This window comes from Pteropus alecto, unplaced genomic scaffold (genome assembly GCF_000325575.1).
Source record: "Pteropus alecto unplaced genomic scaffold, ASM32557v1 scaffold98, whole genome shotgun sequence".
Taxonomy (NCBI): domain Eukaryota; kingdom Metazoa; phylum Chordata; class Mammalia; order Chiroptera; family Pteropodidae; genus Pteropus; species Pteropus alecto.
In genome coordinates this window covers 18667305-18686267 of record NW_006443570.1, presented here as the reverse complement: position 1 = coordinate 18686267, position 18963 = coordinate 18667305, and the positions used below count along the sequence as shown (strand labels likewise).

The 18963-nt window shown below is 33.5% G+C and overlaps 1 protein-coding gene and 1 pseudogene across 2 annotated transcripts in view; one reads left to right on the top strand and one right to left on the bottom strand.

Annotated features, from left to right (window-relative positions):
• Nucleotides 1-18963, top strand: part of NF1 (neurofibromin 1) — a 210654-nt gene that overhangs the window by 95342 nt on the left and 96349 nt on the right. Inside the window, exons 28-31 of one of the 2 annotated variants that reach the window (XM_006924984.3) lie at nt 508-669; nt 805-908; nt 6163-6298; nt 15230-15292. In XM_006924984.3, coding sequence (XP_006925046.1) covers nt 508-669; nt 805-908; nt 6163-6298; nt 15230-15292 — 465 coding nt within the window. The remainder of the gene's footprint in view (nt 1-507; nt 670-804; nt 909-6162; nt 6299-15229; nt 15293-18963) is intronic. The other variant, XM_015599200.2, reaches the window with a different exon arrangement.
• LOC112473449 lies at nt 9165-9283 on the bottom strand (annotated as a pseudogene).

Genomic DNA, 18963 nt, shown 5'->3' with positions numbered 1-18963 from the left:
AGTCTTTTTCCTCACTTCCTGCAAGTTCTGTAGTCTTTACATTTTTGTTGTTTCTCTGCCCAGCACAGGTTCAGTGTTCACTGAGTTCCCCTGACCATGTAAGAAAAGAGTAGAGCTCTTGTGGTCACCAACGCCTTATTCCTGCTCACTAATTTTCTGAGAAAAAGATCTGTGCATGTCAAAGTAGACTCTGCCATCATCTTCTATTTCTGCTCTCTTTCATTTTGTCATTCAGTTTAAGCCAAATCTGGATTGTTTTTCTGTCTCCTGTTAAAGCTTAGACCTCTCTTATCTTTCACCAGTTAATCCTTAGAATTAACAGCTATTGTAAGGTATATAGAAATAGTCATCTATCATAGACATATGTACACAGATAAATCCCAGGGGAAAATTAATCAGTCACCATTTACCTTGCTTCAATACATGATTGTCAGTTTTGGATTTGCCTCAGTCCTGCTTAAGAAAAAATGAGATCGTTCATACAAACACAATTTGTTTTGTTTTCAGGATGAATTAGCTCGAGTTCTAGTGACTCTATTTGATTCTCGGCATTTACTCTACCAACTGCTCTGGAACATGTTTTCTAAGGAAGTAGAATTGGCAGACTCCATGCAGACTCTTTTCCGAGGCAACAGCCTAGCTAGTAAAATAATGACCTTCTGTTTCAAGGTTTGTATTCATTCATCTATTTTTGTGCAGAGGTCTGTCAGGCAGTACTTATGTACAGCATGTACAGAGCAGAATGTCTTTAATGTAAGATATTTGGATCAGGCATAATAAATTCTTACTCGTGTATTTCTTTAGGTATATGGTGCTACCTACCTACAAAAACTCCTAGATCCTTTGTTACGAATCGTGATTACTTCTTCTGATTGGCAGCATGTTAGCTTTGAAGTGGATCCTACCAGGTTTGTTGTCCTCTCATCTACAACTGCTCTCCATCTTGTCACTACCACTACAATGGTAGGGTCTTGGTAGAGGCACTGTACAGTAGTTGAGCCTTGCCCTCACAGTTTCTCCTCTTGGTTCTTAAACTTAGTTTTTAATTATGAAAGTTACAAATATATTTTCTTAAAAAATTGCAAATATTAAAGATGTCTGACTACCACCTCCAGAGATAGAGTAATTTTACTAGTTTAGTCTGTTCTGCCCTTTTTCAATGCATTGCATATATATATGTAGTGTAGAAACTAATGTGAGTGCTTAATATAAATGGTAATAATATTGCCTACATGGTTTTGCAACTTAATCTTTTTGACTTAACATTATGTCTTAGATTTTTCTGTGTGTGTATGTGTGCGTGCGTGCATGCATGTATGTGTATGTATCATTCTTTTTAACTGATGCATAATATTTCATAGTTTGGCTATATCACTATTTAGCCAATAGCATATTGATCCCATTGACATTTGCAGTAACTCCCTAATTGTTGTCCCAGCATTTGTTTTTGTTTTTGTTTTTTCATTTTCAGGTTATTTGCTGTAGGAATTATTCTGAAACCTAAATCTTTTTGTCACTTTACTTCTTAGAAACCATCAATTGTTCCCCACTGACTGCAAGATAAAGTACAGAGCTCTCTAGCTGTCTGACTATAATCCACTATCACTTTTTGTCATTCTTTCATGTGTTCTCTGTACGTTAGCTCCAATGAAATATACATATGTTACATATTTTTAAGAGGCTTGACACATGGGGTTCTTTCAGGTCAGAGATGCCTAATAATTTTCCTCTTCCCTGCCCAAGTTCAAAACCAAGCGGGTAGAGGGAGGAGCGATGGAAGGAGAAGCATTCAGGAATCAGCTATCACCTTTATTTCTGATGAAAATAATTAGAGAATGTGGTTTTAGATCCTGTGGGCAGATAGGCTTGCTGACACTTCACCTTGAATTACACTCATCTACCCATCTTGCACAAGTGGATAGCTACAAACTTACCTCAAAGGGGCTAGCAGGCTTTTACCACACAAGTGGAGAGCAGTCCAGAGTACATCTTTTATGCTGGCAGACATATCTAGAGTGGAGGGGATGGCACTGAGCTGAGCATGCTTGGCTTTTTTTTTTTTTTCCTGATTCACCCCTCCTCCTATAATGAAGAGTGACTTAGAAAGGAAATAGACCAAAGGGTATTGCAAGATACAGGTTAAAAACCACCATCTCTGTGAAGCTTTCTGCCCGTCACCAGGTGCCGTCCATGTACACATACTATACTTGCACAAAGAAATAATTTTTTTCTTTGTTCTATACCATCATTGAATTTATTTCCTCTCTATACTGTTGACTCTTTTACATTTTGTACATCGTTATATCCTCTAAAGGATATAAACATGGTAATGTGGTATCTGGCTTAGAGTGGACATTTTATAAATATTTGTTGAATGAGTGACTTTTAAATGTTTATGCTTATTTTTTCTAAGGTACATCTCTTGTCTGTTTTTCAGTTAGGACCTTAACATTATTTTATTTTTTATCTTAAGTCCAGAGTTTCTGGATGGTTGCTTTTCCTAAACAATTTTTATTTAGCAACTTTTTATCAGTCGATATTTTTTACACATCCTGTAATGAAGTATCAACTGTAAAATCTAATCAGAACCCTGGCACTAATTAGCCAGTTATCATTAAAATAGTTAAATAGTTATAGTTTAAAAACTTAAAAGCAACATTCTTTTAACACTATCTTGTGTTTTGTTACCATTAGGCAATTTTACTTTCTAAAGGTTAAAGAATGACTTACTGCCTAAAAGAAATCTACTGTACCAAGTACTGTGGTACAGGTAAGAAAACTAGATGAAAAACCTATTATATTCAGGTTACGTAGAATCAAACTGAGGTCCACTCTGACATGTAAAGAGCTTGGAAGTTGACACTCCTGTGTTCACAACAAGGAAAAGCTGAAAACAATATCAGCAACTCTTAGATCCATCAGAGAATTGAAGTCACAGGGCAAACCGTTACCACTTCAAAAGCGGGAGAGACAAGCAAATACAGAGAATCCCTAAATTAACCAGAAGACTGCTTCTGGAACCAGTAACTGGTAGGACACTTACAACATAAATGACAAATTACTGGAGGTTGAGTGTATATTAGCTTGAGAGTTAAAACCTTTGGGAGCCCTATCTTAAGGGGATCTCCATACTTCTTGAGTTTTACTTGTAGAAGTCCTACCAGGTTCTCATGGTGAAGAGGGGAGGAAAATCCGGAGGAAAATCTGGACAGGGGAAGAGGAAAATTAACCATTTTGAAGTATGCCCATAGTATTCTTTTTTCCCTTACAAAAGCCTGCCCACAAGGTAAACTACTTTACCAGAGCCTTATCTGACCTGGAGGATGGGCAATTAGCCACCTTCAGCCCCCTCTAGCCTTCTTGTCTCACAGAAAGGGAGAAAAAAATGGCTAAGAAACTGCTGAAGGTCACAGCCCAGGGCCCCGTAAAACAATACCTCACAACCACATCAGCAGGACTCCACTGAATTAACAGTGGATTACAGCTGAGAGAGCCAAAACCAAGAGACGCTGCAAGAAGTTTCTAGTGAAAGCCAAGGACAACTATGAAGACAAAAACAAGGACACGGGAGGAAATTAACATCTATAGCTACAGTAAACATTAAATAACCTAAGTCCTAGCCAAATTAACTTAAACCTTACACTAAAGACCTGTTTATCTCAGTTCCTGCTACCCAACACATCTTGGATCTGGCTTGCAACAAAAAATTACAGAGAATGCTAAAAGGTAAAAATAAAAATTAAAAAATCATAGTCTGAAGAGACAAAGCAAGCATCAGAACCAGATTCAGATATGGCAGAGATTTTGGAATTAGAGACTAGGATTAATATGTTAAGAGTTCTAGTGTAAAAAAGTCGACAATTTGCAAGAATAGGTGGGTAATATAAACAGAGAGATGAAAACACTAAGAAAGAATCAAAAGGAAATGTTAGAAATCAAAAACATTCTAACAGAAAGGAAGAATGCCTTTGATGGGTTCATCAGTAGACTGGATACAACTAAGGAAAGAGTCAGTAAATTTGAAGATGTCAATAGAAATTTCTCAGACCGTAATGCAAAGAAGAAAAGAAAAACTAAGTAAATGAAAGTACATCTTATCAAAGTTTGTGGGAGGTGGTGAAAGCAGTGCTAGGAGGGACATTTATAGCATGAAATGCATACATGAGAAAAGAAGGATCTAGAAATCAACAAACTTTCACCTTAAAAAATTAGAGAAGAGCAATATAAACCTAAAGCAGGCAGAAGCAAAGAAAAATGAGATTGGAAATCAATAAAATTAAAAATAGGACAACAGTACAATTTTTTTAAAAAGGCTGTTTCTTTGAAATTCTAACAAAAGGAAAAGTTTTATACAAGCACTTAGATAATTATATACCGAACTTCTTTAGAGATCAGAATTAATGGAAAAGCCAAAAAATTGTTATTGGCATGTGGGAGACAAGAGAGCACTGTGGTTAGAAAGTATTGTTTCAGAGGGACACCTGAAACTAACTGCAGCATACCTGCTACAAGGTTGACTTATTAAGAAAAAGTTCCCACAAAGTAGACAACTCTCAAGGTTTCTAGGAATTCCTTCTGGCGTTGTTAAATAAATTATTAAACTTGCATACCACAAAACTGGAGGTATGCTCTCCATATCTCTTAATTCAAATTACTATTGTGGCTTCTTTACTGATCTCCCTCATATAGTCCCCATAGTTAGACCATTCTCTTTTCAGTTCTCCATATATTTCAAGTTCATTTTCTGCCTCTGGCTTCCTAGAAACCACTAGCCCTGTAAATTAATTATGTCTATTTCTGGTTTGCTGTTTTGCCTTTATCCTTGAATTATTGTCCTCATTACCTGGTGTCTGCATGTCTTTCCCCTCTTTGAAGAGGTCAAAGGCCAAGTATTGTTGAATCCTCTGCACTTGGCACTATGATGGTACATAGCAGATGTGTGTAAATGTTTATTGAATTGAATTGAGTACTTGCTCTGCCTACTCCTTCTTTCTGAATTACCCTTACTTCTTTTTGCCTGTGCAAATTCCGTCCTTCTTTTAGAACTCACCTATCCCATGAATTCTTTCCTACCTTGTATCCACATTAATTTCTGAACTCTTACTATATCCATATGCTGCACCACACAGTGAGCTGCACGGAATCTGAAATGATGACTTGAAATGTCCATGTATTTATTATGTGATAAGTAAATTAGTGTAGAAATCAATACTTGCTTATTAAGGTACTGTGCCAATTTTTAAGGGGACAAAGATGACTACTTCCTTCAAGGACTTCGTAATTTAGTGGAGGAGATAAGACACGTAACAAGTAGTTATGTGATGAGTTTCCTAGGTGATAACGTTTTGAGAGTTCACATTATGCCAGGTGAGCTCTAGTAAAGCTCTGTGGATTTGAGAGCCATTGGGTGAAATTTAAATCCCATAAAGTAGGCAGAATTATTATTCTTGTCTTCTTGATGCAAAAAGTTTGAGGCCCAGAGACATTATCTTGACCAAAGCCAAAATGATCAGTAGCGATAGAGCTGATATTTAAACCTAGTAAGTCTGCCCTCCAAATTTCTGCCTTTAGTCACAACAAGACTTTAGAGGTCATACTGAAGAATTAGCAACCCTGATTGGATGTGGGGAGGACAGCAGGCATAAGTGACATCAGAGGTCACCAGAATGATGTGATTGAGATAGTGATGGTGCTATTGACAACATGGGGAGCACAGGATAAGGTAGAAGAGTAGGAGGAAAAATCAGTTAATTTTGGGCAAACTGAGTTTTAGGTACTGATAGGAGGGACACCTAGTAGACTGGGTGTGAAAGTTTAAAATAAGGGAAACATGAATGGCCACAAAATATATGAAAACATTTCTGACTTTACCAGAAGTCATGGAACCAAAAGTTAAAAACATGAAATGCCCTTTTTTAACTACTGGATTGACAAGACAAAAAAAAAGAAATTAAAAATCATTTACTAAATTTGTGAGAATATAAGAGCATAAGAATTTTTATAGTTTTCGAAATTGCCTTTTTTGTAGTTGGTTTGTTCAAATCAGGATGCCAGTAAAGTTCAAACACTGTATTTGGCTGAATGTCTCTTAAGGGATCTCTTGTATGGAGTGTTTTTGTTTGTATTTAATTGATTTTACCGTTTGTTTGTTTGTTTTTTTAGGTTAGAACAGTCAGAGAGCCTTGAGGAAAACCAGCGCAACCTCCTTCAGATGACTGAAAAGTTCTTCCACGCTATCATCAGTTCCTCCTCAGAATTCCCCCCTCAGCTTCGAAGTGTGTGCCACTGTTTATACCAGGTATGCTTAAGGTTAGAGATCACCATTGTTAATCCAAAACTAACTTGAAATAATGTTTTACCAAAGAGGAACTTAGCTGTTGCTGGTGGATAGTTGATAATACTGAGTCAATTTGGATGAGTAATACATTAAGAATTGTTGCTAGGATTGGCTTTGAAAAAAATTTAACTATTGCTTAGGAAACAGTCTGAAGTATTTTAAGGAGGTGCTTTAAAAATAATAAATTTTTCTTACATTGAGAGCATGTTTATGATGCACCAAATCTATTGGGTATAATGAATGTAGTTGAAATAAGATATATTATGGAATTTGGGGGGTTATCTTTTGCCTAAATTACTCGTAGGGCCTTTGACATATGAGGTAGGTCTACTCCTTGCATTTTGCATTATGAAGTGCTTGATCTATAATTTTGTTTTCTTATGATACATGTGTTTATGTCAGGTTTTCCTAGGACAAACTATGTGGAATGCTACTTATAAAATATATTGTATCATTCAGATCAAATTATTAGACTTTCTAACACTAGCAATGCAAACAATGCTTCTGAGTTCAGATGTCCACAGTTATCTCCTACTTGTTGAGGAAATTCATATCTTACAGCTTCCACTGTGTTTTTGAATTGCATACGCAGTTTCAGGAATGACTTATTCATTTCAAGGAGATTAATGCAAATCTACTTCATCTGTTTAAACTGTGATTCTGGAAGAAACAGTAGTGGATCTGGAGTTTAAAAATCCAGGAAAAAGAATTTATGTATGCATTTACCAAAACCCGTGCCTTTGTGTCTCTTTCTTTGCAGAGTCATCCCCAGTCATTTGTTTTTTAGCACAAGGCTTCATTTGCTTAGAGACATTAGCAGGATCAGTGAAATTACCATTTTTAAAAGCTGTTTCGGGCTTTATTTATATCAGACAAAACAAAGTTTAAGCTAAATATAGTGAAAAGAGACAGAGTCATTATATCATGATGAAGGGGTCAATACATCAAGAAGACATAGTAATTGTAAGTATTTATGTGCCCAACATTGGAGCACCTAAATATATAAAGTAAAAACTAGCAGAGCTAAAATGAGAAATAACAGTAATACAGTAATAGTTGGGTACTTTAATACCCACCTCTTAACAATAGATAAATCATCAAGAGAATCAATGAGGAAACAGATTTGAATAATACCATATATACACCTAACAGACATATACAGAACATTCTGTTTAACAACAGCACAGTACTTCTCAAACACACACAATATTTTCTAGGATAGACCATATATTAAGCCACTAAACAAATCTTAGTAAATTCAGAAAGATTGAAATAATACCAAGTATCTCCTCTGACCACAATGACATGAAACTAGAAATCGATAATTAGAGGAAAACTGGAAAATTTACGAACACGTGGAAATTAAACAACATCTGAATTGAATAACTAGTGGATCAAAGAAGAAATTGAAGTTTCTTGAGATAAACAAAAATGAAAACACAATATACCAGAACCTGTCGGATGCAGCAAAAGTAGTTCTAAGAGGGAAATGTATAGCAATAAACACTAACAATAAAGAAGGATCCCAAATAAACAACCTAAATCTATACCTTAAGGAACTAGAAAAAGAACTGAGTCCAAAATTAGCAGAAGAAAGGAAATAATAAAGATTAGAGCAGAAATAAATGAAATCGAGAACAAAAATAGAAAAGATTAACCAAACTAAGAGTTGGTTCTTTGTTAATGATAAATAAAATTGATATACCCTTAGCTAGATTAACCAAGAAAAAAAAGGACCCAAATCAACGAAATTATAAATGAAAAAGGAGGCATTATAACTGATGATACAGAAATTCAAAAGACCAAAAGAAGCTACCATGAACAACTGTATGCCAGCAAACTGGACAGACTAAAGGAAATGGAAAAATTCTTAGAGATATACTATCTACTAAGACTAAACCAGGAAGAAACAGAAAATCCGAATAGACCAATTACTAGTGAGGATATTGAATTAGTAATCTAAAGTTTCCCAGTGAAGAAATTCCCAGGACAAGATAGCTTCACTGGTGATTTTATCAAATATATAAAGAAGAATTAAAACCAATCCTTCTCAAACCTGTCCAAAAAAATTGAAGAGAAGGGAATACTCTCAAATTCATTTTATGAAGACAGCATTATCCCGATGCACCAAAACCAGAAAGGACACTAATAGAAAACGACAGGCCAGTATCCCTGATGAATATACACATTCTCAATAAAATTCTAGCAAATTCAGCAGCACATTAAAAGGACCACTCACTATGATCAAGTGGGATGTATTCCTGGGATGCAAAGATGGTTAGACATACACAGATCAGTGTGATACATCACATTAATAGAATGAAAGAAAAGAATCGTATGATCATCTCAATAGCTGCAGAAAAAGCATTAGACAAAATTCAACATTCATTTATGATAAAAACTCTTAACAAATTTGGCATAGAAGGAACATATCTCAACATAATTAAGGTCATAAGGACAAGCCCATAGCTAACATCATACTCAATGGTGAAAGGTTGAAAGCTTTCCTTCAAAGATCAGAAACAAGACAGAATGCCCACCCTCATCACTCCTATTCAGAATATTACTAGAAGTTCTAGCTGGAGCAATCAGGCAAGAAAAAAAATGAAAGGTATCAGAATTGAAAGAGAAGGAGTAAAATCATCTCTGTTTGCAGATGTCATGGTTTTATATATAGAAAATCCTGAAGACAACAAAAGTCAGACCTAATCAATGAATTCAGTAAAGTTGAAGGATACAAAATTAATATACAAAAATTTGTAGTATTTCTATATGCTAATAATGAATTTTCTTTTTCTTTCTTTCTTTCTTTTTTTTTTTTTTTTAGCGCCTACAGCACCTGGTCTTCCTAGGTGGTCTCCCACCTAAGTACTAACCAGGCCTGACCCTGCTTAGTTTCCGAGATCAGATGAGATCAGGCATATTCAGGGTGGCATGGCCGTAGTGAATTTTCTGAAAAAGAAAGAAATATATCTCATTTACGATAGCATAAAAAAAATAAAATAGAAATAAATTTAACAAAGGAGGTAAAAGATCTTCACTCTGAAAACTATAAGACATTGATGAATGAATTCAAAGAAAACACAAATAATTTTTCCAAACACTTTCCTGGTTTGGAAAAATTAATATTGTTAAAAAAATCAATACGACCAAAAGGACATGGTTCCATAGTGTAGTGGTTAGCACGTCTGCTTTACACGTAGAAGGTCCTGGGTTCACACCCCAGTGGAGCCACTGTCCATGGTCTACAGCCATGCCACATTGAACAAGCCCAGTATCTGATCTCGGAAACTAGGCAGGGTTGGGCCTGGTTAGTACTTGGATGAGAGACCACCTAGGAAGACCAGCTGCTGTAGGCATAAATGATAATAATAAATATTTTTTAAAAATACTACCAAAAGCCATCTACATATTCAGTGTAATTTATATCAAGATTTCAAGGGTATTTTTTTTACAGAAATATAAAAAATACTCCTATGATTTATATGGAACCACGGAAGACCCCGAATAGCTAAAGAAATCTCAAGAAAGAAGGACAAAGCAGGGAGCATTACACTTCCAGATTTCAAGCTATACAAAAAAGTTGTGGTCATCAAAACAATATGTTATTGGCATAAAAACAGACGAATAGACCAATGAAACAGAATCAAGAGCCACAAAGTAAACTCATGTATATAGTCATATATAGTCAACTAATATTTGACAAGAGAGCCAAGAATAAGCAGTGGAGAAAAGACAGTTTTCAATAAATGGTACTGAGATAATTGGCTATTCATATGTAAAAGAATGAAACTAAACTGGACCCATACATAGCTTATACCACTCACAAAAATTAACTCAAAATGGATTAAAGACTTAAATGTATGACCTGAAACTGAAATTCTAGAAGAAAACATAGGAATAAGGCTTCTTAACATGGGTCTTGGTAATGATTGGATATGAACCTAAAGCACAAGCAACAACATAAAAAATAAGTGTGATTGCATCAAACTAAAAAGTTTCCGCACGGCAAAAGAAACCATCAACAGAGTGAGAAGATGACCCATAGAATGGGAAAAAATATTTGCAAACTATATATCCGATAAAAGGTTAATATCTAAAAATATATAAAAATCTCATACAACTCAATAACAAAAGAATAACCCAATTAAAAAATGGGCCAAGGACCTGAATAGGCATTTCTCCAGGAAGATAAATGAAATGCCAACAGGTACATGAAAGATGCTCAACATCTCTAGTCTTTAGGGAAATACAAATTAAAACCACAGTAAGATATTACCTCAATCCCATTAGAATGGCCATCATCAAAAAGACAAGAGATAACAAATGCTGGTGTGGATGTAGAGAAAGGGAAACCCTTTTGCCCTGTCGTTGAGATGATAAATTGGTGCAGCCATTACGGAAAACAATATGGAGGATGCTCAAAAATTACCAATATAACTACCATGTGATCCAGCAATTCTACTTATGGGAATATGTCCAAAGGAAATGAAAACACTAAATCAAAAAAGTATGTGCACTCCCATATTCATAGCAGTATTATTTGCAGTAGCCAAGACATGGAAACAACCTCAATGTCCATTAGTAGATGAATGGATAAATAAGTTGTGATATATATGTATATGTGTATATATCTATATGCAGTAGAGTATTCAGAAATCCTACCTACCACTGTGACAACATGGATGGACCTTAAAGGCATTATGCTAAGTGAAGTAAGTCAGAGAAAGACAAATACTATGTGATCTCACTTACATGTGGAAACAAACTGATAAAGAGATCAGACTTTTGGTTACCAGAGGTGGACAGGAAGGGGAATTGGAGGAATGTGGTTAAAAGGAACAAACTTCAGGTTTAAAATAAATAAGTAATAGGAGTATAATGTACAACATGATGTCTGTAGCTAATGCTGCTGTGTGATGTGTAGGAGAGTTATTAAGAGAGTAAATTCTAGTGTTCTCATCACAAGGAGAAAATTTTTTTCTTTTTTCTCTTTTTTCATAATACTTATATGAGAAGATGGATGTTACCTGAACCTAAATCAAACCATCATGCTGTATGCCTTAAACTTATACAGTGATGTTTGTCAGTTATTTCTCAGTAATACTGGGGTTGGAGGTGCAGAGATATAATGTGTTTGTGGCAGGTTTTCCCAGAACAGAGTGATCTGTTTATTTTATGTAGAATGCTATTTATAAAATATATTGCATCACCATTCAGATCAAATTATTAGACTTTCTCACACTAGTACTGCAAGTAATGCTTCTCATTTCAGATATCTGCAATCGTCCCTATTTGTTGAGGAAATTAGGTCTGTGTTCATTTATGGCTTCCACTGTGTTTTTGAATTGCATATGGAGTTTCAGGAATGATTTATTAATTCCAAGGGAGATTAATGCAAATTAATTTAGCTTGTTTAAACTGTGATTCTGGAAGAAACATTAGTGGATCTGGAGTTTGGGACAGAGGTGGGTATAGGGGAAAGAATTTATGTAGTTACTAAAACCCATGCCTTTGTATCTCTGCAGAGCCATCCCCAGCCATTTTTTTTTTTTAGCACAGGGATTCAGTTGCTTAGAGACATTAGCAAGATCAGTGAAATTTCCATTTTAAAAAGCTATTTCAGGCTGCTGTGTGTGAATTTTTCCCTCATTCCTATTTATAAAAATGTATCTGTGGTATCTGTAAAAAAAAAAAAAAAAGAAGACCTTTTCACCGTATATATAGATGATAAAGCATACTTAGCATTGAAACTCTCAATTTATCATGCCTTTTTCTTTTCAAAATAGCTCAAGGCAGCATAGAAGAACCCCACATAATTTTTTCAGCTAGTTAAATCTGAGACTAGAGGGTGGTTTAATTATAACATGAAACTTACTAGAGTCAATAATGTCTTCTCTTAAGTTTGGGCATTATTCAGGTTTATCTTTAAATCTAATTCAGTAATTCTGTTTAAAAAACAAACAAGAAATGATGAGCACATAATAAAAATAGTCTAGGTCAACTTCTTGGTAGGCCTAGTAGTAACTCTTTTCCAGAGAGTAAATGGGTTTCAAAAGTGGCAGTGGCTTTGACTTTCGCTGGTTAAAAGTGAATGAGTATTCCCAGCCAAGTACTAACCAAACCCGACCCTGCTTAACTTCCAAGATCAGACGAGATTGTGCACATTTGGAAGGAAATTTAACTTTGGATGGTGAACACACAATGTAGTATACATGTAACGTATTATTGAATTGTATACTTGAAACCTGTGTAATTATATTAACCAGTGTCACTCCAAGAAATTTAATTTAGAAAAAGGGGGGAAAAAAATGAATGAGTACTGACTCCCTGATTACATGTTCTAGTAGAAATTCTTCATATAATTGTCACCCTAAAAGAAAAAAAATGTTTGTTTTTTTTTTTGGGTGACAAAACTTGGAGTCCAACTTGAGACCATGATTCTGATAAGGTGAAAGGAACAGGGCTTGACACTTAGTAAGTACTTAGGAAATATTTAATGAAGGAATAAATTCCCCCATTCCATCCACCCAAGTAAACAAGATTCTTGCCAGCTTTCATAGGAAGGGAAGGAAATGGTAAAAATAATTCAGAAAATAGAGTCAGGTTATAATTGGTATTGTATTCAACGCTACGTATTGTACTTTTTAAAGCACTCCATAATAAAATATCCTGTACTATAACAGACTTGAATAATCATATTAAAATTTCACATAAAATTATTCTCAAGAACATTATTTAAATATTGTGTTGGTGCATTATTGTGAATTATTCAGTAAATTTATTGTTGGAATGTAGAATATTATGGAGCAAAGGTATATTATGTTATTAATAAATAAGATTTTATTTTTTTTAATGTGACATAAATTTTACATTTACTAGTTAAAAAATAAAGATAGGGAAAAAAGCTCTGATCTCAAGATATTCTTTAATTGCATCTCCTTTCAATGTAGTTTTACCCTTAGTCTGCTCTTTTATTTTTATTCATCTTTCCTCTTCTGGCTTTTTCTTGCCCTTTGACTTTGGCAGTAACATAATGCTACCTTTGTACTTTTATATTCTGCTGGGAGGAATAGTAGTCCATTGTTCTGTTGTTGGCTTCTCTTCGCCCCGCCCCCTCTAGTAAACATGGCTCTTGCTTGGGACCTACTGGGGAAATTTTGAAAGTTAAGTGAAAATATTGCTAGCTAATAAACTTCTCTGAGCTTTAGCTCTTTTTCCTTGAGTTCATGTTTTTGACCATTAAGTCTTTTCCAAATCATGCTTAACCACATCTCTTAATTTATATGCCTCCTTCCTTAGTGGACTGGGTGAAGGTTATACAAGGAGAGCCAGCCAACTGTGGACAGTGTAGATTTATAATTAAGACATTTTCTTGTGTATTTATTTCTGCCTTTCCTCCTGATAGTTTTAGAATAATGAGAAAATAATTCCCAGAAAGGATATTCTAAGTTACGGTAAGAGAATTCTGAGAAAGAGCTAAATATTATGATTCTAAATAAATATCATTTTTTCCAGTAAATCCACTTCTTTAAACAGAAGTAGTTTACACAGATTTTTAAGACTATGATAGTTATAGACTATAATTGAAAAAAATATATAAAATTGCATTTTTATGATATATCTGGTCATTAGTGCTTTTGTATATAAAGTGTGAACCAAAGCTCCATGAGAAAAGAACTGTGTCTTCATATTTTACCGCCTTCTCCCAATGCCTAGAATGATATCTAGCATGTAGGTGCACAGTAACTACTTGGATGGATGGATGGATGGACGGATAGATGAACAAAGGTCAAACTAACTTTAAGCCTAAGTTGTTATGGGTTATGGTGTTGGATGCACAGAATTCCTAGAATAAGATGTCATGTATAGTGGATTAAAGAATTCTAATTTGGTTTTTAAAATATTTTTAAAATGTCATTCCTAGTCTATTTCAATCAGGAGTCTTAATGTTAAAAGGACTCTTTGGGCTAGAAGGAGCTCTGTAGATGAAACCAATATGTCTCCATGGGTTTTTTTGGTGTTGTTTTTTTTTTTTTTCCCAGATTTTATTATTTTTAGAGACATTCTGTTATAAATTGTCAAATATGTGAAAAAAATTTAAGCAGTCTTATAATTTTATTCTATAATTTTCTCTGCAGTTTCTTCACCTTAATATTGATTAATGCTTACTTCTAGTTGAGCTGATAACAACATTCTTCTCCCAAATGTTGCAGAGCTTTTAACCTCTTCTGATTAAAACTTTTTCAGGAAGTAGCCTGCAAACAGAAAAATATGTGAACATTTAAGAGTAATCGTTCTTAGAGATTTTTAATTCTGACTCTCTAAAGTGAATTTTTCTATTATGTTTAATTATTTAATGTTTATTTTTAAATCAGTAGAATCTAAATTTATTTTTAAATCAGTAGAATCTAATTTTCAATGCCAGCTATTAAAAAAAACTAAGTCAATTGAAGGACACACAGAGAAGTATTTATATATCAAGAAAAAATTCATGTAGACACATAGAAGTATTTTCATAGTGTGATCTGCTTATAATCAAGATCTTATATAAAATTTATCAAAAGGTAGGAATTAACCGAAATGTAAATATTAAATATCCTCAAATCCACTTGGGGAGAGCTTTTCTGTAATTTATAGCCAGAAATAGTAGATATGATTGTCTCAACATTTCTTGCTGTATATTTAGTGTTTTGGCTTAAAAATATATATATATTAAAAATTAAAATCCGGAAATAAAATTCATCCCTCAAAATCCAGTTGATTTCTAATTTTTTGTTGATTCCATTTGTGTTACATTTGATCGTGTAATTTTATGTACAAGCCAACATTGTTTTTGTTGCTGTATGTAGTTGGTGCTGTGACTTGTTTGTGCTCATCTCTGTTCTGTAGGCAACTTGCCACTCCCTACTGAATAAAGCTACAGTAAAAGAAAAAAAGGAAAACAAAAAATCAGTAAGTTTGGAGAACTTTTTATTAGCTGTTTCTTTCAAAGCAAAACAAAAATCTTTTGCTGTTTGTTTAAGAACATCTTCACTTCAGCCTATTTGACCTTCACTGTAAAATCATTCTACTAATTCTGGCACAAAATAGCTTTCATTTCAATTAACCCTGGAATTAAGTTACATTGAAACATTCTCTGTGTTCCTTTGGTTTGATTTATTCCAAAGGCATTTTGGGGGCATTTGTTGCATTGGATATTCCTGGTCTAATTTATTATTGTTATTTTTTAAATTATAAATGAATGCAAAAGAAACTTAATTTCAAGGCCTGAGGAAATGCTGACTCTCTTCATTCTTGCTTCTTGTTTGTAGGTAATGTGAGTTGTTTCTTTCTAGAAGTGAAAGTTTTTCTTGTTAGAAGTATATGAGGGAAAGAATCACTTTCTAAATTTACCTAAAAGTTGCTAAATTGTATTTTTTACTCCTTATATTTTTATCTAGACCATCCCAACCAGAACTTAGATGTTTCTGCTTATTATAAAAATCCTAATGGTAAAACCACTTTAACTTAGAGAAAATCAATATTGAACTATTGAGACTGAGAACATACTACTTTTGAAATAAAGGAAAACTCAGTGAGTCCATATTTGTAGAGAAAGGCCTCATTTTACAAACATGAAATGAATATACCCTCTGCTTCAATGAACTTGCCTTAATATAAAAAAAAGAAAATTATAATTGGTAGTCAAGATGATTTTCTTCCCATAAGTGGAATTTGTCTAAAATATCATATGTATCCATTTTACATTTGCAGTTATCAGTATGACTTATCCTTATCAGGCTGAGTACTATCTTTGTTTATATAATCTAAATGATTTTGGAGAAAGATGTAGGAGTCATATAGGTAGTTTACTTAAAAAAGGTGTAATACAGCATATAGTATACATTTGGTTTCATCTTTTATTCTTTGTCTGAGCTTTACATAGAATAAATTTGTTTTAAATTCAGAACTAAATTAAAATTTAGAGACTTACATATCCATTCAAGATTTACCTTTTTTGTTAAGCAAATTTGATCAATTGGATTGGATGCTCATCTTGCTTAATAAAAACCTTTCTAATGCTTCAGCCTTCTAATTCTCAGCATACGTGGGTTTAACATAATATACACCATCAAATTAATTAACTTACTGTTTCTAACACTCTTGTTCAGTGTTTTACTAATGCCATTGTATAGTATATCACATAAATTAAAATTCAGGCTTTCTGTGTTTCTCTAGAGCATGTTTTCTAGCCTTCCTAACATTGCTTTATTAACTAAGATTTTGTCCAAAATTGTGCCTTGAAATGTTTTTTCTACTAGTGTTATTTTCAGATTTTTTTTAAAGTTTCTGGGTAACACTGAGTTTTGGAATGTATTTCTCAGCACAGGTGATATGAGGTCCTCATGGAAACAAAGGGAATCTAATTGGTAATTTGAGGTATTTTAGAACATGTTTCAAAGTATGAAGACAGTATAACCATTATAAATTTAAAATGTCGGTTTATGGAGCCATTGGCTTAACAATCTACTGATTTTTTTCTTTTAAAATTAAGCTAACTTTCTTTTAGAGTATTTATGTATCATGGATTGGAATATAAAACATGTAGAGAAAGTTCTGGTTTCTGGTATATAGCTGTGTAATCATATTACAGATAATTCTGTTTATTATACTCAGATATATAGTGTATAATTAAATCTCCTTTGAGAAGTTAATTGTCTACCTAACTCAGGTAATTAAGCATGTGTGGATAGTGATCCTCTTGCTGATGTACAGTTTATGACTGCATTTATTTGTAACATGTTTACTAAGAGGAGTAAAAGGAACACTTGATTGGGTAACTGGTTTTAGCATACAGACTGGCCCAACTTTGACTTTTATACAGAATGTCTTTTGGATCCAAATTGGATTTTTACAGATTTAAAAAAAACAAAACACTGGAGTGTGTTTATATTATGAAGTAAAATTCCATTGGTATCAATTAGTGGTGAAATGAAAAGTATTTATTGATATTGATTACATTTTGTCAGGTTTTAGTTCTGAAATATAGTGATATTATCATCAGTGAGATACATAATTAGATGATACATGAAACAATGTGTGTTCTCAAGGTGTGGATACTGTGAGTTTTGATAAGAATTATTTTTGAAGATGTGGAAGATAGTGAAGTTGTACTTTTCATAAGTTTTTTAGTATTCTTTTGGGAAATAATTCACTCAGATTTTCATTAAATTATGAGACTGAGTAGTAGTAAGCATAAATCAGGTATAAATGTGAGTCATACTTTTAAAACTTTTTTGTCCTAAAGAAAACCAGTGAATAGCTATTTTCAAAATTATTTTAAAAAGCTCTTCATATGCATATAAGTTATTGATTTTTATAACACACTTTTATAGCAAGTTAGTATTTTATAAATTAACTGGTTTTTTGGAAACCCAACTCTGGCTTTTAGCTTTTTTAAAAAACCATTTCAGCATTTTAATGGATTAAAACGAATATATGCTAATTTTTTAAAACAACATATTTAAAGTTAAATATAAAACTGTTTTTAATCTGCTTCCTTCTTGCTAATTCTTTAAAGGCTTTAAATTTTTGTGGATTTGTTGATATGACTCTTCTGTTTTAAGATTAAAATTTGGGAGTTCTAAAAAGAACCACTCAGTAGCAATGGTGGTCTATGAACATTATGAACCTGTATAAAGAATTTTTTGTGTGTGTATGTATATGTTCATTTTTATGTTCTTACTCTCGCAGACATTGTGCTAGAGTAGTAAAAGCACTTGCAGTTTCTTCTTTCCTCTATTTCTGAAACTATATTTCAGCTAAAAATAACTCTAAAACATTATTTAGGTTTTAGAGCCATTCTACTAAGGCTGCTATATATAGCTGCTTTCACCAGTTTCCTCTTATTTAAGTGTGAAGTTGTTCTTCATGCAAGGGCACTCAAAGGACTAATAATAACACAGAGGAAGCTTTTCGAGCTACATAGCTTAAATGAAGGTGAGAATATTTAGTTATAACTCCTTCGTTATCGCCTCTTATAAATTTTTTCTTTGACTTAAAAAATTATTCTCTAAAGTCTTATTTTTACTAATTCCCTGTCAGATATAATAGAAAAGTATTTTGAGATTTTAGGCTCTGAATAAGAACACACACATTTAAAATGTATACCACATGAAGGGAATAGAATGAAATGAAATCATCCTTATTCTTTCCAGAATTAATCTGGATTCAGTGAGCTATGTGAATTCATGACAAGTATTACTTTATTGAGGCATTGTGAAGACAACTAGAGTTATGTGATTTCTGCACATAAATTGTGTTTTCTCATTTTCCCAGTATCCTTTGAAGTGCAGGTTTATCCCTGGAATCTCAGAATACTGAGTGGAGTGCTGTGGCTTTGCCGTTAGAGTTACCACTGCTTTAAGCAGCAGTTAGCCACCCTAAGCAAGAAAACTTACAGGGATTAAAATATTACAAAAATGTTCCTTAAAAATAAATATGTATGTTACCTATAAAAATGTAAATTTCATAGTATCGTTTTCATAAATTAACTTAAAACAGGAGGCACTTGGGAAGAGATAAGAGCTTGAGCCAGTTTCATAACACTTTCTCCAATCCAATCTGTTACTTTACCTGCAAAA